The sequence below is a fragment of the Physella acuta genome, unplaced genomic scaffold (assembly GCF_028476545.2).
Source record: "Physella acuta isolate Inbredline_101_S28 unplaced genomic scaffold, ASM2847654v3 ptg001346l, whole genome shotgun sequence".
Taxonomy (NCBI): domain Eukaryota; kingdom Metazoa; phylum Mollusca; class Gastropoda; family Physidae; genus Physella; species Physella acuta.
Window position 1 is genome coordinate 180,525 of NW_026732861.1, and position 21,114 is coordinate 201,638.

Sequence of the window (21,114 nt, forward strand, 5' to 3'; positions counted from 1 at the left end):
GATTATCGATAACGTAGATGGTATTAAATTTAAATTCCCCTACATATATTGATAAGATTATGTGACCAGTACTATTCCCCACTATTATTTACTCTCTCTGACATTTGTAAGGCACTCACGAGAGCCGAGTGGATTCAAGGGATTTCAAAAGATCTAACGCTTAGACTAAACTGTCTCACGCTAATTTGAACTCAAGTGCTCTATTGCCTAACACACAAAATACTGTGGGCTTTTAAAATTAAATCAATATTTAAGGAGTTGAATTTTGACAGTTTTGTTTATTTATTTTCTACTTGTATATAAAAAGACATGGCTAAAATATAGGTAAATTTAAAGGTTTTATGCTAATTAAGCATGTTAATTCTAGTTAGCACCCTTCAATCATACAACCCACCACTAAAGAATGTTTGCATAGAGCCCCTACTTTTTTCAAGAACAAAGCGTCTGTCCTCCCCTACTTTCCCATGTGATGAGTTGTATAAATAATCAATAAGCACAATCATACAAAATGCTCTGAATAAGATCCAGGATTTATTACAGTATATTATGGTTTTCAATGTATTGAGAATAAGGGATAGAGTATAGTGTGGGTATTTCCCCAAGAGATGAGTTGTGTATAAAAGCATTCTCATTCAGCACAAGCATACAAAATGCCCTGAATCTGAGTCAGGATTTATGGTCTATTATATTTGTGCTATGTGTTCACAAAGTACTGAGATTAAGGGATATTATATAGTGTGGGTATTTCCCCAAGAGATGAGTTGTGTGTAAAAGCATTCTCATTCAGCACAACCATACAAAAAGCTCTGAATCAGCCTAGATTTATGGTCTATTATATTTGTGCTATCTGTTCACAATGTACTGAGATTAAGGAATAAACTGTGGGTACCTCTCTGACAGTCCTGCTTATATTGATGTTAGCCTCAATTGTGTCAATGTGGGTGCCCCCACTCCACAGCTCCAAAAAGATTTCAACATCAGGAGCAGCTTCTGAAAACCAGAAAAAAAATGGGTTTTAGGGTAAATACATTTCATAAAGATGAATCAATAACTTGTATCATGAATGAACAAGAAAAGTGGATATGGCTTAGTGAAGTAGAGAAAAACAAATAAGTGTCCTGGACTCTTAAGTTTATAACTCAAACAAGTATGGGTTCAAGCCCAACTCATACCTTGATTTCCCCTTAAGCCATTCAGACTATATTTTAGTTTAGCACTGGCCAGATAAACTATGGTTAATCTTGTTGTTTTTTCTTTCTAAAAGAGCTATGCTGCAGGTATTTTGATTGTTGGATCCTCATTAAAAAATTGATTTTTTTTTCTACTCTACGCAAGAAATGTGCTGACCTAGTTAAGTGAAGTGTATACACTTGATCTGCCTTAAATACTAAGTAAAAAAATAAATTTATAAAAAATGTTTTAAGTTTACTTACCGTATTGTACATTATCTTCAGCCATTTCAACAACTTGGTATTACTGTAGAAAAAAATACATTGTTAGCAATATTGCTATCATTGGCAATCAACTGTACAATTAACATAAGCTTTGAATGGTTCTTTAGACTTTAGTCTACTGCATTTTTTACTCAACGATTTTAAAGTATGGATACTTGCAAATTATAATCAGAAAAAAAATTTGTTGTAAAAAATTATCATAAAGGAAGCCTAAATAGTAATATGGGATGGAGTGGCCTAGCGGTAGAGACCTGGACTGTGAACCCATAAGTCTCGAGTTCGAATCAGGGTCCAAGTCAGTAGACCGTCCCTGAGTCCACCCTGCTCTGATGAGTACCTAACATAAGTTAGGGTAAGTAAAGACGGCTGGGCATTGTGCATACCACACTATCCCTTCATATGCCGAGGTCACAGAAACAAGTGAACTCTACTTCACTTGTCCCGTAGATCATCAGGTTTAGAAGGGAACTTTACTTTTTTTTTAAAATAGTAATACGAGTTTATAGGAGGGACTTTGGAGGTATTAGTATTATAATATGCTAATGTAACATACCAGGAATACTTGAAAAAGCAGTGGGGTCTAAAGGCTGCAGAGGATTTCTGTCAATTAAAAAAATCTTCACATAAAACTACTGCCATACAGTGAATCCAAATACTTTGTTCTTGGATGATCAAATACTTCCTGTAGCCTAGTTTATTTAAAAAGTCTGTTTACTGAAATAAAAAAATGTTTGGTTTTATATTTTGTATTTTATAGAATATTAGATCTAGTTCTACTAGTGAAGTAAAGACAAGTTTTAATGATCTTTTTTTACTAGATCTTTGTGGCGCGTGTAGATCTTTGTGGTGTGGGGAAAAGACCCGGATTGTATGTAAGATTTGAATAACTGAAGGGAAAATTGTCAGTCGTTATAACATTCCAACATAGGGGTTTCCATAAATAATGTTACAATCCTAGGGAAAGGGGGTGGGGGTTGGGTTTTTTTGTGTGATGTGTGATGAGGGGGGGGGGGGTTAAAAACTGTGAATACACACTATTACATTTTTAAAAAGTAATGTTAAAAGCTGAATTTTAGCAGCTTTTTTTGCTATACCAAAAACTGAAATTTTGAGAAAGGGGAGGGGTTGTAGGCTGAGATGTCAATTTAGGGGGGGGGGGTGGCTGCTTGTGATGATGTGCAACAGTGGGGAATTAATCATCAAATTTTTTTTTTAAAAAGTGACATTAATGGGTGCCCCTATAGTCTATACCAACAATACAATAGTAAATATTTTAACTAGGTTAACATAACTATAGGCCAGAGTATTATGTAATTTAATGCAGAGCCTGGTACTAATCTTAGTAATCTAGACTAGTAGGCCTAAATAAAATAATAAATAGGCCTATAGTAGTATAGTAGGCCTACAAGAAATAGGCAGTGAATTCTAAATTTAATACTAACAGTACAGATCTACTAACTAGTCTGACACTACAACAATATACTACAGGCCTATATAGATCTATTTAATACTATATATAATTAAGTAATAGTTAGGCCATAGGCCTAATAGTAGAATTCCTTTATTTAATATTTATAGTTAGGAAGTTTAGTAGAGTTAACTAACTCATTTGAATTACTTGCTAGCCTAATCAGCAGCAATAACATTCATTCAATGTAATGATAGTAGTATGATACTGAACATCCCGACCCTTATTAGTACGCTTCATTACTTAATGAGAGATCAACATAGCTCTCAGTAATAATCACATCAACATTAAAGATTTAATTAGCCCGCTGCATAGCTTTATAAAAACAGAAATATTTAGGCTAAATAATGTAGCTAGTGAGCTAGGCTAGGCTAAATTCATAGCTAACTTATAATAGTAGGCCAACCGGCAATTCAAGTACAAACAGCTGGTCTGGTTTTAGGCTAAGCCAACTTACTACTAGATCTAGAACTAGTGCTGCCAGATCTACTTTCTTTTTAGGCCTAAACTAAAGCAAAAAAAAAAAAAAAAAAAACTCTTGCGAACCAGTTTTAAATTATTTTAAAACAGTCCATGCTTTAACACTTTAACTTAACATGTTTAATAGAACTAGATCTAGATAAACTAGACGTAGTAGAAATCTAGTGTATTTGCAGTAGAATCTAGTTTTAAAATAACATGACGATAGCCTATGCTTAGTTAGGCTATTTATCATAATTTATGTCACTATGACCGTTATGACGCAATCTATTTATTCTTCTATCAATTCAATATCATCTTGTTAAAATTATTATTATTAATCATAGAGAGTCTATGTATTAAAAATTTAAAATTATAGGATCTAAATTCTAGATCTAGGTCTATTTTAAAAATTTAGTTTGGCCTAATTAGAATATTTAATTAATAGGCCTAATTAAATTAGATCCATATTTTTGAAAATAAACAAACTTGCATTTCACTATTTTCACTTATTACTTATTAGCGCTCAAAAAAGTTTAAAATTCATGAAATTTATGTAGTAATATGTAGAATCTAGATTATCTGGAATCTAGATAATCTAGATCTAGGTAATGACGATGTAAATCTAGACTATCTAGATTCTATACTAGTATAAAAGAGTCAGGAGCCAACTAGATCTAGATTCTAGATCTAACTCACTAGATCTAGAGTTACCGCACCCTTTTTTAAAAAAAAGATTTATTCTAGATCTACTTTTTGTTTTTACAGTGCTCCGTTGGTTTGAAGTTACATGATAAACTAGGTACAGGAAGTCGCTGAAGGAAATGTCTAGTTTAAATGACAAGTCAATTAACTTTAGATTGTTTACACGAAGAATGCCATTAGGCTGGTCGGCCTAGTCCAACCAAGAAGACTGTTGTTATTTGTAGGCCTATAGTACAACCAAACAGACCCTTGAACAAAGACGATAATCCCCAGTTTTAAATTTAAAATTAAGCCAAAGGGAACAAACTCTGATGATGTTTTAATTAATTATTATAAGATAGATTGATAAATAATACTAGATCTATGCCAAATATTAAATAAGTCTACTATATTAAACTAGATCTATATTTTATTATAGAAATTAATTTTGGCTATAGATCTAGTAATCTAGTTAGTTAAGTTAGTGACATAATAAAAGAAAGACCTAGATTCTAGATCTATTTGATAGGCCTACTCATCAACTCTAGAATTGTAATAGCCAGTATGAGTATGCCTAGAAAATTTCTAGTAGAAATGATGAGTGATATAGACACACACCCGGGACATGAATAAATTAATACATTAGATCTAGAAATCCACATTTTACACATTTTTTAAAACTGTAGTTAATTTTTTTTTAAAGTTAATTTTGTAAAAAGCCTATAAATTTTAAACAAAATTCAACATAGAAAATTAAATAAGTTTTACCTCAGTCTTTTAATTTCAAACAAATATAAATAGTAAATAGATCTAGGCCCTAGAGTTACCCAGAGGAATTAATTATTAATTACTGCTATTAAGACTATACTATTATCTATAGTATAGGCCTAAGTAGTATTAATTTTAATAATTGAGCCTAAGCCGGCCTAAGCTAAGCGACTATAAAACAGGCATTACAAAAATAATCCCAAAAAATAAGAAGAAATATACATAACTTATATTATATAATATATTATAATATATAACTATATTAGTATATAGGCCTAACCTACCACTTAAAATCCTGGAATGATTACTAAATTACGTGTGAGAAATGTAGATGTAGGTAAAAACGAATCTAGATATATAGATCCAGATTCTATGTAAAGCAACGGGAAAAGATGCATTGAATCAATGCCATGTAGATATACCAGGCCTTTCCCGTTACAACAAGCCTATAAAGTACGCAGTTGAACTGTCTATTTATAAAAGCAATGATATAAAAATAAACATTTGAGAATTCCCAACCTATAAATAAAATCGGGAATTCCCAGCCCTTGTTTCTTTTTCTTTTTTAAACAAAACAAAATGAAAGTAATTTGTTAAAAAAATGTTTTAAAAATGGAATAAAGTAATAAACGTTTAAGCTGACACATCACGTGAAACGTTTACCAAAGTCTACATTTGTTTTACATTTTAAACTAATGTTTATTGTTTATATTTTTTCCGGTTAGATTTTTAAAATACTTACAAGAAAATGGCCGACTCAAGGAAGAAACAATACTTTTTCTTCATTTGTATTACATTTCTCAGTTTTCATTTGACAACAGGTAAAAATCATCAATGAAATTTTATACTTTGTCTAGAATCTATATTTTAACTACACAGCGTAATTTTCTAGCCTGAGCTAAAAATAATTAGGGTCAAACTTCAGCAGCGGCCTAATAAAAAAATTAGTAAATTATTAGGTATTAGGTAGTGTAGGCTGCTAAGTCGCTAAGTGCTAGCTAATCTATTGTTTTTTTTTAGGTGCGTAAAATTGGCCGAGGCTAGTAATGTGCGAAAAAGTTGCCTCATTGTTAATAGCGTGTATTTCGAAAATTGAAAAATTCGTTATTTTCGGGAGGAAAAGATACCGATCGACGCGTAATTTTTTACTGAAACTACTTTTTATACTCTGTGTGTGTCTAGCAAAAGTTTATTTAGCCTATTTCGATTTTAAAATTTTTGTGTTTATAAAAAATTTGGATTAACCTGCCACCATTATTTTTCCTCTTACATTAAAAAAAAAAGTGTCTCCGATATTGGTAGTACACAACTTGATGACGTCATACGCGTCAAATTATATTTTCGGACTTTTCGTCATTTTACTATAAATTGTTAATGTAGTATTTTATTATGAGTTAGACTTATCAAAATTATATTTACTATACACAACTAGGCCTATTAATATTTGAATAAATTATTAGGCATAGGCCTACTGAAAACTTGAATTACAACCACCATGTAGTAGTAGCAAAATATTTTTTTATTATTATTAGATTTTAACATTTGTGTAAGGCCCTACATGACCAACAATTTCATACCAATACCATTGTCTAAAATAGTGAAAATGTTATAATATAGTTTATATAGGCCCTCTACTAAGGTATTCAGCTGCTTCTTATAGTTAGGCCTATAGATTATCAATATTATTAACCTTGCTTGAACACATTATAGTAAGTTATAAAAATTCATCAGTTAAGCTAGTGATACTAATTAATGGAACCATTATCTCTCACTATGATTATTTATTCATTCTAAATATTTAATATGTAATTTGGTGTCTAATAAATATATTTATTTATTGACTGCTTACTTCCAATAACTGTTGTTGCACTGTGAATTGCGCAAGTCTAGAGAAAAAACTTCAGCATAAGCTTATTTTATCAGAACATGTATATGAAGGCTTACTCATTGCAAGTTGTTTTTTTCTAGACATGTATAGTATTCATGTGGTAAGTGCAAACATGGTGTTACTCTGACAGATCCACCAGTATAATTTCTTATACAAGACCTGGTTTCAAATTAAAACAAAAGATAAAAATAAAAAGAACCAAAATGGTTTGCTTTCCAAAAAATATTTATTTATTAGATTTAGATGCAATCATATAAATTTCAATTATCAATGAAAAGAACAAAGTAATAATGGGTTTAAGTTTAAGGTGTGAGTACAACAAAGTGATTTATATAACAAGTTTTAGTTGATGCAAATTAAAAAATGATCAGGTTGAATGAAAGTCATCAGTCCAGGAAAGATACAAAAATCTGCAAAGAAAAAAAAAAGTTATTTGATTTGTTTACACTATACTGTGTATCAAATTAGAATACCATAAGTAAAATATAAAAAAAAAAAGATTAAAAACATAATACCATGTCATTACATACCAACCTTTATTTTTTAACAAAAAATTTAGCGCACTTTTGAAAAAATAGAAATTATATACATATTGTAAAGACATAAATATTGCAATCATTGCATGTAACTGTAAACATAAAAATATATAACAAAGGAACAAAGCAAATTTAAAATAAAACATTAATTATTTTTTAAAGCTCAAATTTTTAATAATCATGCTGTCCAAGGATTAACAGCAGATTAGGATGTAAAGCAGAGATCACTACTAATCTAGTCAGCTATTAGTGATTCAGCAGGTAGGCAAAAGTCCTCAGCTTCATCCTCATCCGGTGCCCAGTAGCATACAGTGTAGACAACAGACTTGTTCTTTTTAGCTAGTACTCTGTTAATAATCCTCACATAATAGCGATGCACTTTCTGATCATCTAGCTCCCACTTGTCAGTCAGCTGGACAACAACCAGGTCTTTACCACCCACTATTCTTGACAAAGAGGGTTTCCGCTTCTGTCAACACCACAAAATAGGGGATGGTTTACTGAGACATTCGATCCAGACAACACATCATAGATGGAATTTTCAGTATCTCTGCGTTCCATAGCTTCCAACTTTTTCTTCATCTGCTTTATTCGAGATTGAATGTCTGTGTCTATTTTGTGCTGTAACTGGTTTTGTGTCGATGACCCTGTCAAACTCCTCAATCAGTTTGAGATTCTCTGCATGAACAATGTCATTCTTTACTGAGATCTTGACCCTTTCTCCTCTTAAAGCATCATCTATCTCCTTCAATACTCTGTCATTGTCAGCAAATCCATCTCCCATTTAACACTATCAATCTTGGTTCTCAATTCTCTTGCTGAAGATGTCCAGTTGTTCTTTGAAACTTAACCTGCAATTTAGCATATTTTATGTTTGAAATCATCAATAACTTACCCTTTCATGCTGTTTCTGCACCAGCCAACACCTGCTTTGACATCTGTTGTTTTTTTTTCTTTTATGTAACATACTTCCTCTTCCAACACTGGATCTGTGTCTGCTTTCTCTGCAATGATTTAGTATCTTTTCTTAGTTTACTTATTGTAGAAAAATATGAATTATAAAGGAAGTTCTGTGCAACTGTATTTTATAGCTGTAAGTTGATGAATCAAGTCATGACTTAGTATACTAAAATAAACAATTAGTGTTAGAAAAAAGTCTGTTACATTAGTAGTCTATTACAAATTACTTACTTAATCCTCATCACTCCCTGTGGAGTATAGGGCAGCAACAAATCCCTGCCATTCCACTCTGTCCTGGGCGAGCCACTTTAGTTCATGCCAAGTCTTGCCAGCAGCTTGCACTTCTTCTTCCATCTCTCTCCTCCATGTTCCCAGTGGTCTTCCCCTCTTTCGTTTTCCAGTGCCATGTTGGGGGAGTCATCTTTTGCTCTTGCGTAGGACATGGCCCAGCCATCTCCATCTCCTCATTCGAACTTCTGAAAATGCATTTGGAAAATTTAGATATAGATATCTAGGCATAAGGTTTATTTTAAAATAAATAGACTAGGCCTATTAGGTTTATTTCACACAAAAAAAAAAACCGTTTGTTTTTAAAATTGTGAGTCTAGTAAAAAGTTACTATTGTTTAGAGTTTAGAGTAGAGGTAAGTTAGAACTAGATCTAGATTTAATTACTTAACACTAAATAGGTATATCTATAATTAAAAGTAGTCTATAATTAATAATTAGGTAAATAATTATGATCACTTAAAGTACTGTCACTTATCAGAAAGACTAACCGTGATTCCGATGGCTGAATGATTTCTCACTCAGATTTCTATCAAAGCACTGCAAGACCACAGACTGAAAAAAAAAAGTAGATTAGAGATTCTAGAATCTAGAGTCTATATCTAGAAAATTAGATTAATTTTTTAATAGAGATCTAGATCTTCTAAAATAATTTAGATTAGGCTTATACTTAATTGTACTATACTATAGGATAGAATATGTATAGAATAAAGAATCTACATCATCTAGAATCTAGATCTATTATTAAATCTAGAGATTCTATTTCTAGGTTTCATAAATTCAAATTAAATTGATCTAGAATCTAGATCTAGTGATCTAGCCTCTCGTAGTGATCTAGTCTAGAGTCTAGCTTGACGATCATCTGGATCTAATCTAGATCTAATTCTAAGAATCTAGACTAGACTCTAGATCTAGATTAGAATGATAGAATCTCTAGATCTCTAGAGTAGATCTGGATTTAGATTTCTAGATCTAGACTAGATCTAGATCTAGATGATATAAATAATAATCTAGATCTAGAAATTCTAGGTCTAGTCTAGCTAGATCTAGATTCTAGATCTAAATCTACCTAATGACACTATTAAACCTTATTACTTTTTTTCGTAAAATAGTTTTTTTTAATAATGCTATTTTTAAAAAACTTATTGGTAAAATCTTAGTTTAGCGTCGTAAATTCCAACGTAGCTAGTAATGAGTGATGAAGGTAACTAATGAATATTTCTTTCATTTGGCCATATTTATGTCATATTTTACATAATATAACAGATAATTGAATAACAAATCACAATCCAAGACCAAACCAGTCATAAATATCCTGGAATAAACTTTAAACTACCCCGTTCGAGACAACAATGAGTAAATACAAGCAGCGGCCATGTTTCAAAAACAATAATAGAGTAGTTTCCCTTGAAAAATAGTCTATTCGCATGTCTTTTGTGTTGATTTTGTGGTTTAATATGATTGTTTTGTATTGTTTTAATATATGCCTGGGGGTCGCCAATAAATGACTTCACACTCGTAGGGGGGAAGGGGGGTCCGTAATTTTGTGACGGTGTGTGATGAGGAGGAGGGAGGGGGGGGGGGTTCAGATGGTGCCACGTCACACTTTTGCATTATAAAAAAGCAATGTTAGAAAACGAATTTTAGACGTTATTTTGCGTTTTAGAAAACTGTTTTAATACATTGTAGTAACAATTGATTAAAATACTCTATTTTGACAGAGTTCAGACAAGATTTTGGGAAAAATATAGCTGTTTAAAAAAAATTCAACTGCAATTTTAGGGAGGTTGTAGGCTGAGGTGTGACGTCATTTTAGGGGGGGGGTCTGGCTTTTTGTGACGACGTGTGATGGAGGGGAGGGGGGAGGTAAAAATCGTCCAAAAAAGCGTGACGTCATTTATGGATGACCCCCCTGTATAGTAATTTTTTCTTTTTCAATATAGTTGACATGGTTAATGACTAATAGACCTTTTCAGACTTAATAGTGTGCATCCAAGACCACAACAATTGTTGGGAGGTCGAACTTTTGAACACTTTATTTGCAGTAATCAAATCAATATGAGATCGCTCATGAATGACGTCGCTCTTAAGATAGTAATGACAGCGTGCATTATTACAGAACAAACATATGAACATATTGTTTCAGATAGAAATTGTGATTTGTGGTGGGGAGAGGTTGAGTAGAACTCAGCGATGTGATTTTGGAGACGGGTCAGGTTTTTTTTTTCTCGTGAAAACAGGGGATGGTTGTGGGAGAAAGACCAGCTGTAGAAGTATGACGCGTCATTCATTGGTGATCCATTTTCTCAGTGGGAACGATAGAACTATTAAGAAGGGTCAAGAAATGTAAAAAGCTTGCTGAGTCGCATTTCTTGAACCCCACCTTTTTCTTCCCCCACTTAGTACATCGTCACCGAGTTAACGCTCGCACGTGACGTCATGTACCGGTACCCGCCGACCGTTAGGCTAATTTTATATTTAAAAAAAAACAACAAGCACTGCCTTTTTGAGGCTTATGCGACGTTTAATTTGATTACATAAGTTGATGTTCATTAAACAGCCCCTAACACACCTATCACTCGTCCATTTAAACGTCCTAGTTATTTCTGCAAGCTTGCTGTCTTGAGACATTCGGCCCTTTAAAAAGGTATTAAGCTCTCACCGTATAGAACTAGACTACCCATATTAAGCTCCAAAAGAAGCTTGTTGAAAACATGATGGCCGTCCGATTTTGAAGCTGCTCTGCGCTTTATAAAAAGCACACTAAACGATAAAAAGACACTTATATTAAAGTAAATTATAGTTCTGAATCTTGATACATTAAAAGTGATATTCGGAAATTAAGAGCCAGACAGTCAACATGATATTTCAATTTAAGTCCAAGAAAATAAATGTCCTCAAACGATGGAATATTACTAAATTTTCGCGCAGTTTAGCGAAATTGAATTTAAGTATTTACGTCATCTTACAAAGCGCGATAGCCTACTGGTGCTCTAATGCGGCCCATGCTAATGACCGTATTCCTAACGCCCCGCATTAGACGCGGCTTATTCGTCGGCAGGCATTTGGTGGCAAGCCTTTTTGACGGGGATAATGAGTTAAGTTAAGGCCGTTTTGCCAAATGTCTTAAACTAGCAGGCTTGCAACATTTGTGATGATTCGTTTTAAGCAAGGTATACGTATACTAATGCTTATTTATCGTTATTTTGATTGAACAAAGCATTATAGAGGTTCTCCATCAACCACCTAGGTATTTTTCCCCGTTCACCTCCTTCCATGAGACCGACACGTCATAAATTGCGGAGCCGCCTGAGTTGACGTCACAAATCTTCACTCACTCCCGTAGCAAATCATATGTGACATCATTTATGGACAACCCCATATCACTCACTTGGGTACTTGATGTTGACATTTTGACAACAAAGGATAACCAAAATGTGTCTGGCGGGTGGAGACTTGCGATCGACCATAATGACAACACGCACTTAAGGAGTGGAGTGGCTGATTATTTTAGGTGATGTTTTACGAGGGAAGCTGGTGGATAATACATTTTGTCTCTCTGTATATATAAATGATGACAAACATTTATTGTTGTCAAAATTAAGGCTAGAGATCTTAGATAAGGCAGAGCGAAGCGTAATTTTTTCATTGGGGTCATCCATAAATGACGTCACGCTTTTTTGACGATTTTTACCTTCCCCCCTCCCCTCCGTCACACGTCTTCACAAAAAGCCAGACCCCCCCCTAAAATGACGTCACACCTCAACCTACAACCCCCCTCAAAATTGCAGTTGAATTTTTTTAAAACATCGATATTTTTTTCCAAAATCTTGTCTAAACTATTACAATTTATTAAAACAGTTATCTAAAACGCGAAATAACGTCTAAAATTAGTTTTCTAACATTGCTTTTTTATAATGCAAACATGTGACGTCGCAACATCTGAAAACTCCCCCCCCCCCCCCCCCCCCCCCTCCCCCTCATCACACATCGTCACAAAATTACCGAACCCCCTCCCCCCTACGAGTGTGACGTCATTTATGGATGACCCCTTATGACTTGTTGTGACATTGACAACAAAAATATGACGGAGGTTGGGGTTTAATTAAGGTAAAGAGAAGTAAAAAATGTCATAAGTTACGATAGAATCACTAATTGATGAAAAGAAAAACCTGAAATAAAAATAGTGAACATTCGAATAATAAGAAAAAACGCAAACTATATAGAAAGAGTCTAGTAATAGTAAGATCAAATAAACATTTGTAAAAAAAAAAACATGATTTAAAACATGGATACAAGCTGCATCTCACAATGCTTCTAGAATTAATAAAGTTGTTTGTTAGGAAATTCAGTTTTTAAAGAGCAGAATTAAAAAAAAATGCTTTGTAATACGGACTATACAACAAGACAATCATATTTAAATACATTTTCATACGAATAGAAATGAAAGGGAAGCTACTCTAAATAACATTTTCTTAAGATGGCTGCTGTTTTTAATAGCAAATTTACTATCTCGAACAGGGTTGATAAAAATTAATTTCGGGATATTTAAATTGATTTAACCATAAATGGTGATCTATTATTCAATTATTTATAATATTTTATCAAAATATACGAAAATATACTCATATTTAATGACATATTCATTAATGCACTCTCTCCTACATTACTAGTTTTGGCCGAATTTACGACGCTAAACTAAGATTTTACCAACTTATTAAATATACAATATTTTTAAAATCTTTTTAAAATAATGGCGGCTACAAAGCTATCGATTCAGACTTTGCAGGTACATTTAAACGACTTGTTGGTGGGAAATTAGCCGTTTTCAGACTTAATTTAAAGAAAATTTGCAAAACTCTGTCGAACTACCAAAATTTTAAAAAGAACTGGAATCTAATTCAAATAGAAAAAAAATGATGAAATTACCTCTATTTTTGACAGCAATATTCCGAAGAAAGAAAAACTAAATTAATAAATATCGTCCGCCAAAAAATTTTCCAATATGTCAAGTAAACCCGAAAGGCAGAGAGCGTCAACGAAATGCCGGTTGGAACAAGCCGTTAGTCTATTTTTAGACTCACGCGCGGCGGTGACGGAAGCCTGGGACAAAAAGCGAAAAGGGAAGTCAGCGCCATTTCCAAAATGGTTGCCCTTAGAAATTACGATGCCGTAATACACGCTATTGTTAAGGCTTTAATAGAAGTACATTGTGATATATTTGGGTAATCTATTGTTTTAGGTACGTAAAATCGTCCCAGACTAGTAATGTGAAAAAAAGGTGACTCATTAGGCTAAATTTTAGTAATTACTTCACATTTTTTAGCAGGATTTATGTTTTGAAAGTTATAACAATGTTTAAAAGTTTCATTAATGTACCTGTTTTTAAACAATTGTATTAAAACGTTTAGTATAAAATAAAAACTAGCGATGTTTTCATCAGATTCTACCAAGCTCGTTTACTATAGCAGCCATTTTGTTTAAGTTTTTATTTTGTTGATAAAATTAGTTAGAGATTCAGGGGAAACCACTCTAACTACAGTTGACTGCTTTTACATAGCAAATGTACTGTTTAAAGTTAATTTCTTACCTATAGGCCCTATTGATATATTTATCCATTGATTTTGGTTTATTATTCAGTTATCTATAATATTTGACAAAAATATATCACAACATACTTCTATTAAAGCCTAAACCATGAGGCAACTTTTTCGCATTTTACTTACCTCGGCCAATTTTACGCACATAAAACGATAGATTACCTATATTCTAGCTGGAAAAAGATATGCATACGCCAAGGAGGGAAACTATCCATATCCCTAATCCTAGCGCTAACCCTAGCCATAGGTCAATGCGCATGCGCAGAACTGTCTTTTGCCGACCAGGTGGAGACGTTGGGGCGAAAAATCTTTTTCCGAGTAGTCCCTTCATAAACCAAAATCAATGGCTAAGTATATCAATATAGGCCAGAAATTAACTTTAAACGGCAGTGTTTGCAAGCAAGATTTGCTATATAAGCAGTAGCCTTCTGTAAAATAGAGTGGCTTCCCCTGAATCTCCCACTATAAGTTTACCAAAAAAACTGAAACAAGATGGCTGCTAAAGTAAATGAGCTTGGTTGCATCTGATGAAAACATCGCTAGTCTTAAATTTTCTAAGATATTTCTTCTCATTTATGTATTAACTAGCGAAGACAAAGTTTGACTACTGTAATGAAGTATTTGTAACTTAAGCAGTTGTTTTGTATTGTAGTTTATGTGCATGGGGGGGAGGGGGTGTGTTCTAGAATAACTCAATATGTGATAGAGATGAGTCTAAAAATATTCTAAACAAATTTTGCTATATGCACAATACTTTAAAAATTAAATATAAATTTTTGTTTAAAGAAATTTTTTATTTTACTTTCCCTACTCTTGACTCAAGTACTCCCCAGAGCTGGGTGGATTTGAGGCACTCGAAGGTTTTAGCTCATCAACCAAACTCTAGACATTGGAGTTAATTGTCTTTTCTATGCTAAATAATTCTGTCTCATCAAAAGTTAAGTTAGTTGCACACAGTGCTGATCACCCTACTCGTTCATGTGTTAGGTTAGAGAAAAAGTTAAATAAAAAGTTGAATTGTACTTCTTTTGTCCAATATGTACTCTCAGGTCTGCTAGGGTACTTTACTGCACTACTTTTCCCTTTTAAGCCAGAAACATTTTTACATAAAAACCTTCTAATTTGATTAGCTACAGTAGAGCCATTCACCCCTTGAGTGTTTTTATAATTACACTAATATTTTGATGGGTAGGACAGCAGCAGTAATTTGTAAACATTTTATAAAAGATTGTTGCATGTATTGACATGTATAAAGATTTACTTTACATGATAACTCACCTGTGAATTGTTTGTATGTCATAGTGTGGAGCAAGAGGACAAACAAGAAAATCTACATCAATCTCAAGACTCAGAGTGCCTGTTTTAGGAACTTAAATGCCACTCACCAAGTTGGATGCACATGTAAGTGCTATCATATATTTGTATATTTCAAGCTAATAGTTTAAAACACTGGATGATGAAGATGTTTAAACTTAGTTTTTTGTGTTCTATTTAGTAATATGTTATACACTTTTTAATATCAGTGATTGAAATAGTTTAAAAGTGTGTGTTGGGGGGGGGGGGGGGGGTCCACAGCTTTATGAGTCTGCTAGGAATGAATACTTAGCTAGAGATAAATAATAGCATTGGTTACTCATGAAATCTTAAATAGAGCTTAAATAGAGCTTGTTATAGGAACGTAAATTATAGTCAATTATTATACCTAAACAAACTTTTCTCTTTTTTTTAGTACCAATGTATTAATTACATGTTGTTAATAACTCAAATGCTTAAAAAGGGCAGCTGAGGAGATTATTTTTGCTCTAGATTAATGAAGAGGTGTATAAATGATTGTTTTAATAATGTAAATCAATTTTCCTCCTAACTAATTAAAATTGCTGCAACACTCCTTTGTTTTACATTTCAAACTTTTTTTTAATCAACTATTGTTGTTGAATCAATCTTTTATATTTTTTTCTCAGCTCATTATAGAGTTAATATGGGAACAGTCCTTAATCAAATTAAAAATATAATTACTTTTGTTCATTTGTGGTTTTTATGGCCATCTTTCTCCATAATTCCTCAGCTAATTGGAGAGGCAATGTGGGAACAATCCATTACATCCAATCCAAGGAGGATTTTGCTTGGATATTGTCAAAAGGTCAGCATGCACCTTATGTTGCTTTGTTGAACTCTGTGGATTTTACTGGGTGAGTTATAAATAGATGGTCCATGTATAAGTTAAACCTATGGTATCACAGGTTCAGAGTCAGTTAAACCTATGGTATCACAGGTTCAGTGTCAGTTAAACCTATGGTATCAAAGGTTCATTGTCAGTTAAACCTATGGTATCAAAGGTTCTGTGGTTGTTAAATCTATAGTATCAAAGGTTCAGTGTCAGTTAAACCTATGATATCAAAGGCTCAGTGTCAGTTAAACCTATGGTATCAAAGGTTCAGTGGTTGTTAAACCTATGGTATCAAAGGTTCAGTGTCAGTTAAACCTATGGTATCACAGGTTCAGTGTCAGTTAAACCTATGGTATCAAAGGTTCGGTGTCAGTTAAACCTATAGCATTAAAGGTTCAGTGTCAGTTAAACCTATGGTATCAAAGGTTCATTGTCAGTTAAACCTATGGTATCAAAGGTTCTGTGGTTGTTAAATCTATAGTATCAAAGGTTCAGTGTCAGTTAAACCTATGATATCAAAGGTTCAGTGGTTGTTAAACCTATGGTATCAAAGGTTCAGTGGTTGTTAAACCTATGGTATCACAGGTTCTGTGTCAGTTAAACCTATGGTATCACAGGTTCAGTATTAGTTAAAATTATGGTATCAAAGTATCACTGTTAACCATATGGTATCAAATGTTCCTTGTCAGTTAAACTGTATGTAGGGGTCGGCGTGGTCGAGTCAGTAAAGCTCATGGCCCTCGGGCAGATGAGGCTCATTAGCTGGGGACAGCCACTCTTCTAGGAGAGACAACTCCAAAATTAAACAACTGCTGCCTTGTAGTTTGTTCTTGGTTGGACAAAGGCTATGGAAGCAAATCCAAAAAGAAAAGCAGGCTGAAATCGGAGTCAATGGCCTCAATGGCGCATAACCAGTTGACACGTAACGCTTAATTGTGTTGGAGGCGTGGTCGAGTCGGCAAAAAGCTCATGGTTGATAAATTTGAACAAAGTCTCGAGTTCAAACCCACTGGCAGATAAATCTCAATCCCCTTCAACACTAATAATTAAGAACGAAGAAGAAAAGAGAAGAAGAAACCTATGGTATCACAGGTTCAGTATTAGTTAAAATTATGGTATCAAAGGATCACTGTTAACCATATGGTATCAAAGGTTCAGTGTCAGTTAAACTGTATGTTTGGTAGATGATATAAAATTCTATAGTCATAAGTATGAAAGTCTCAAATCATATTTCCCCTGTCTCTAGCCCATCAGACAATCTCTAGTCCGCTGACTAAATGTAAAATTTCACATCTTTGTCAAGACAGTTTTACCTGATCTGCTTTGTTGACCAAAAGGTCTCATTGTTCTTACACTTTAATCATTTCACATGACAATCAACAATGGGCAAATAAAATTATTTGAAATTTTCAACAGGGAAAACATCAAACGCCTCTACACCTCAGGGCGCGTCAATGGCATTATGGTGATCAACACACGTAACGACAGTCAAGCTATTTACCCTGCTGAAGGATTCTCTTCTGTTGACAAATGTCCTAATGATAGATATGGTGAGTTGACAAATGTCCTAATGATAGATATGGTGAGTTGACAAATGTCCTAATGATAGATATGGTAAGTTGACAAATGTCCTAACGATAGATATGGTAAGTCATTTATTTTAATGTTAACAAAATGTTAACAAAATAAGATATTTTGCAGCAGTTCAATATTTATAGTGTAAAAGTTCCCTTTTCAAACCTGACGGTCCATGGGGCAAGTGAATTAGAGTTCACCTGTTTCTGTGACCTTGGCATATGAAGAAATATTTTGGTCAGCACTATGCCTAGGTGCCATTACTTTCCCTCACGTGAGTTAAGTACCCATAAGAGCTGGTGGACTCAGTGATGTCCTACTGACTAGAACCTGGATTCAAACTCAAGACTATTAGGTTAGCAGTCTAATGCTCTACTGATAGGCCAGGCCGCCTCCTTGTATTGTAAGGGCGGGTAGAAAAAAAGATGTTTAATAAAAAGTTTGTGTTGCAGACTGTAAAGATTATGAAGTAAAAGTGTGAATATAGCTAATATAAAAACTGTATCTAGATGATATGAGCAAAATGTGTGTATATAGCTAATACGAAAAACAAACGTGTATAAGATTGATTTCTTATTTTAGGTTTGTACAGTGACAATCCTGACTACCAGGGCTGCAAGAAGGTGGAGTGGAACAAAGCAGGCACATCCCTTCATTTCTCAGACATTGGTCTGCCAGTCTTTGCCCTGTCTGATCCCAGTGATGTGGACGCTGTCTTAAATCAGGTGAGTGGCATGGATCTTATACAAGTCAGCACTGAGACAGGTCTTATCTTTCTACCACTTCCTGTGTTGAGTTGTTAATTAATCTTCCACCACCAGAACATCTTATAATCTACATCACAGTTACCTGTAAATGATTAACATCAAGTCCTTTTGTTACATTGCTTGTTTAATAGTTTGAATAATCCAATGTGGATTCTCTTCAACTCACATCTAAATATATAATTCTCTTCATGGGGACTATGCGAGACACCACGTAAACGCATGCCGCTACTACCGCACTCTCTAGGCTGCTTACGTGGGGGGGGGGGGGGGGGTGGTGGGGTTGAATGGAGGGTAGTGTTGAATTCACTAACTATGAAGTACTGAAAAGTAGAAAAAAACAACTAAATTGCGGCGTATAATACGCCGGGGGTCAGCTCATACCAGATAAAATGTAAACATCGATGCATGAAACACATACAACAACTACTTTCCTATCAACAACCCAAACAATACTTCTTACCTTCTGAACAACTTTCAGGTGTACGACCTAGACAAGACTTTATTACAAAATGGACATTTCTTGTACCCACATGGCCTAGATGACCAAATGACACTCTACCACAACAAGATGAAGACTAGCTAAAACTTGCATAGCCCTTCCTTCTTTTTTTCCACAAAACATCTCACATTTTTTAGTCTTATCTACCCTATACTTCCACAATGTAAATACTCTCGTACCCAAACAAAGACTACTCTCATAACAGTCAGCAGGCACAGTTTTGCTGGATGGACATTTTTTTTTAGATGGGGTGTGAAAAAATGTTCACATGTAAGTAAATTTTTAGGGAGTTACAATTGTTGATTGCTGTGTTGTTTACATGTTTTTCTTTAGGTTTACACTATTTAATCCCTATAGCAGTCACTGTATTTTTCTTGTAATAGTTAAAATATTTTAAACGAGCTGAACGCGACATAGTATACGCCACCATCTAGTTGTTTTATTTTCTGCTTATCAGCAATTCATAATTTGTAAATTCAACACTACCCCCTCCCACCCTCCCTTCCCCCCCCCCCCCCCCCTCCCGTCTAGTGAAAGCAGCCATTTACATTTACAGACAAAGAAAAGATCAATCAGAAATTGTTACATCCCCTTCGTTTCAAATAGTTTAATACTAAATTATCTGCCCCTAATAGCCGTCACTAACCCGGCTCTACAATTGTAAACATTCGGGCTGAACCACAGCTCACCTGACAGGTGGGGATGAGGGTGGTGGGTAAGCTGGGTGGTGTTTTCTAATGTCTCTATGAAGAGAATTATATACATATAGATGGTTTAAAATCAATTCAATATTTTTATACAATTATTTGAATATACCTCAGTGTGGTATCTATTTACTTGATTACAATAGCAAGGTTGTTTGTTTACAGTAAAAACCATGGTATTAAAAAAAATACTGCCTAAACTACATAAAAGGTATGCAAATATTTATGGAGCATCACAAGTTTAACATTTAAACTTATTCTCGTTTCAGTGCTTTTACCGCTTTAATCAGCCAATCAACGAGACTATAGGTTATCCAGTTTGCGCTGCGGAAATGAAGTCCAGCATGGAAGCCGCTGTTGACTCTGTGACCTGCTTGCGCCGGTCCGACCGGGTGGTTCTCAGTCTGTCGGAGATGCAGGTGTTTTGTGACCAGCTGGGGGACAAGAATGTTGTGGTCAACATGAAACCTGTGGCCCACCCTGAACCCAGGCAGCCTGATTCTGTTATCATGGTTGCCGCTAAGGTGAGTTAAGAAACCCATGACCCACCCTGAATCCAGGCAGCCTGATTCTGTTATCATGGTTGCTGCTAAGGTGAGTTAAGAAACCTGTGGCCCACCCTGGACCCAGGCAGCCTGATTTGTTATCATGGTTGCTGCTAAGGTGAGTTAAGAAACACCTGGTACACCCTGAACCCAGGCAGCCTGATTCTGTTATCATGGTTGCTGCTAAGGTGAGTTAAGTCTTGTGGCTTGAGTTTTAGGAATTTATGTGAAATTCTTGTCTAGATGTTTGAGGCTCGAGAATTTATGTAAAATGTGTTTTTGCACCTCTGATTGAAGGACATTATGGAAAATGATGTGAAATATTTGTCTAGAAATTTGAAGTTTAAAAAAGTTATGTAAAATGAGTTTTCAGAGAATTGATTTGATGAATTTATTTAAAATGATTGCCTAGATGGGCTTATTTGAATTTAAGTGAAATTGTTTTCTCTAAGTTTTATTTGAAGAATTTTGGTGAAAATGTTTTCTTAAAGTTTTATTTGAACTAATGCCTGTCAAACACTAGAGCTGAGCAGGCCCTTTAAATGCCCTGTAAACATAAGCCGCTGTAGAAGTAGAAGTAAATTTGTTAGTTGCAGCCACTTAAAAAGTTGACCAACTTTCAGCTAGACTTTGCGTCCCTCTTTCAATTTGTTGGTTGCAGCCACTTAATAAGTTGACTAGCTTTCCCAATTTGTTGGTTGCTACCACTTAAAAAGTTGACTAACTTTCCCAATTTGTTAGTTGCTACCACTT

At 34.3% G+C, this 21,114-nt stretch overlaps 1 protein-coding gene and 1 long non-coding RNA gene across 4 annotated transcripts in view; one reads left to right on the forward strand and one right to left on the reverse strand.

The window, feature by feature from the left end:
* The first annotated feature begins 4,189 nt into the window (after positions 1-4,189).
* Positions 4,190-21,114, forward strand: part of LOC131958619 (nicastrin) — a 32,889-nt gene continuing 15,964 nt past the window's right edge. Inside the window, exons 1-7 of one of the 3 annotated variants that reach the window (XM_059323750.1) lie at positions 4,190-4,306; positions 5,559-5,654; positions 15,407-15,505; positions 16,170-16,293; positions 17,688-17,821; positions 18,429-18,571; positions 20,086-20,340. In XM_059323750.1, the coding sequence (XP_059179733.1) occupies positions 5,582-5,654; positions 15,407-15,505; positions 16,170-16,293; positions 17,688-17,821; positions 18,429-18,571; positions 20,086-20,340 (828 nt within the window). In that variant the 5' untranslated portion in view covers positions 4,190-4,306; positions 5,559-5,581. Of the gene's footprint in view, positions 4,307-5,267; positions 5,287-5,558; positions 5,655-15,406; positions 15,506-16,169; positions 16,294-17,687; positions 17,822-18,428; positions 18,572-20,085; positions 20,341-21,114 lie in introns of those variants that run through there. The other 2 variants (XM_059323748.1, XM_059323749.1) reach the window with 2 other exon arrangements.
* LOC131958620 (uncharacterized) lies at positions 6,518-8,663 on the reverse strand. The gene is made up of 3 exons (XR_009389255.1): positions 8,449-8,663; positions 8,153-8,261; positions 6,518-7,131 (listed from the first exon to the last, which is right to left on the reverse strand). It is a non-coding gene; the product is annotated as an uncharacterized LOC131958620 (long non-coding RNA).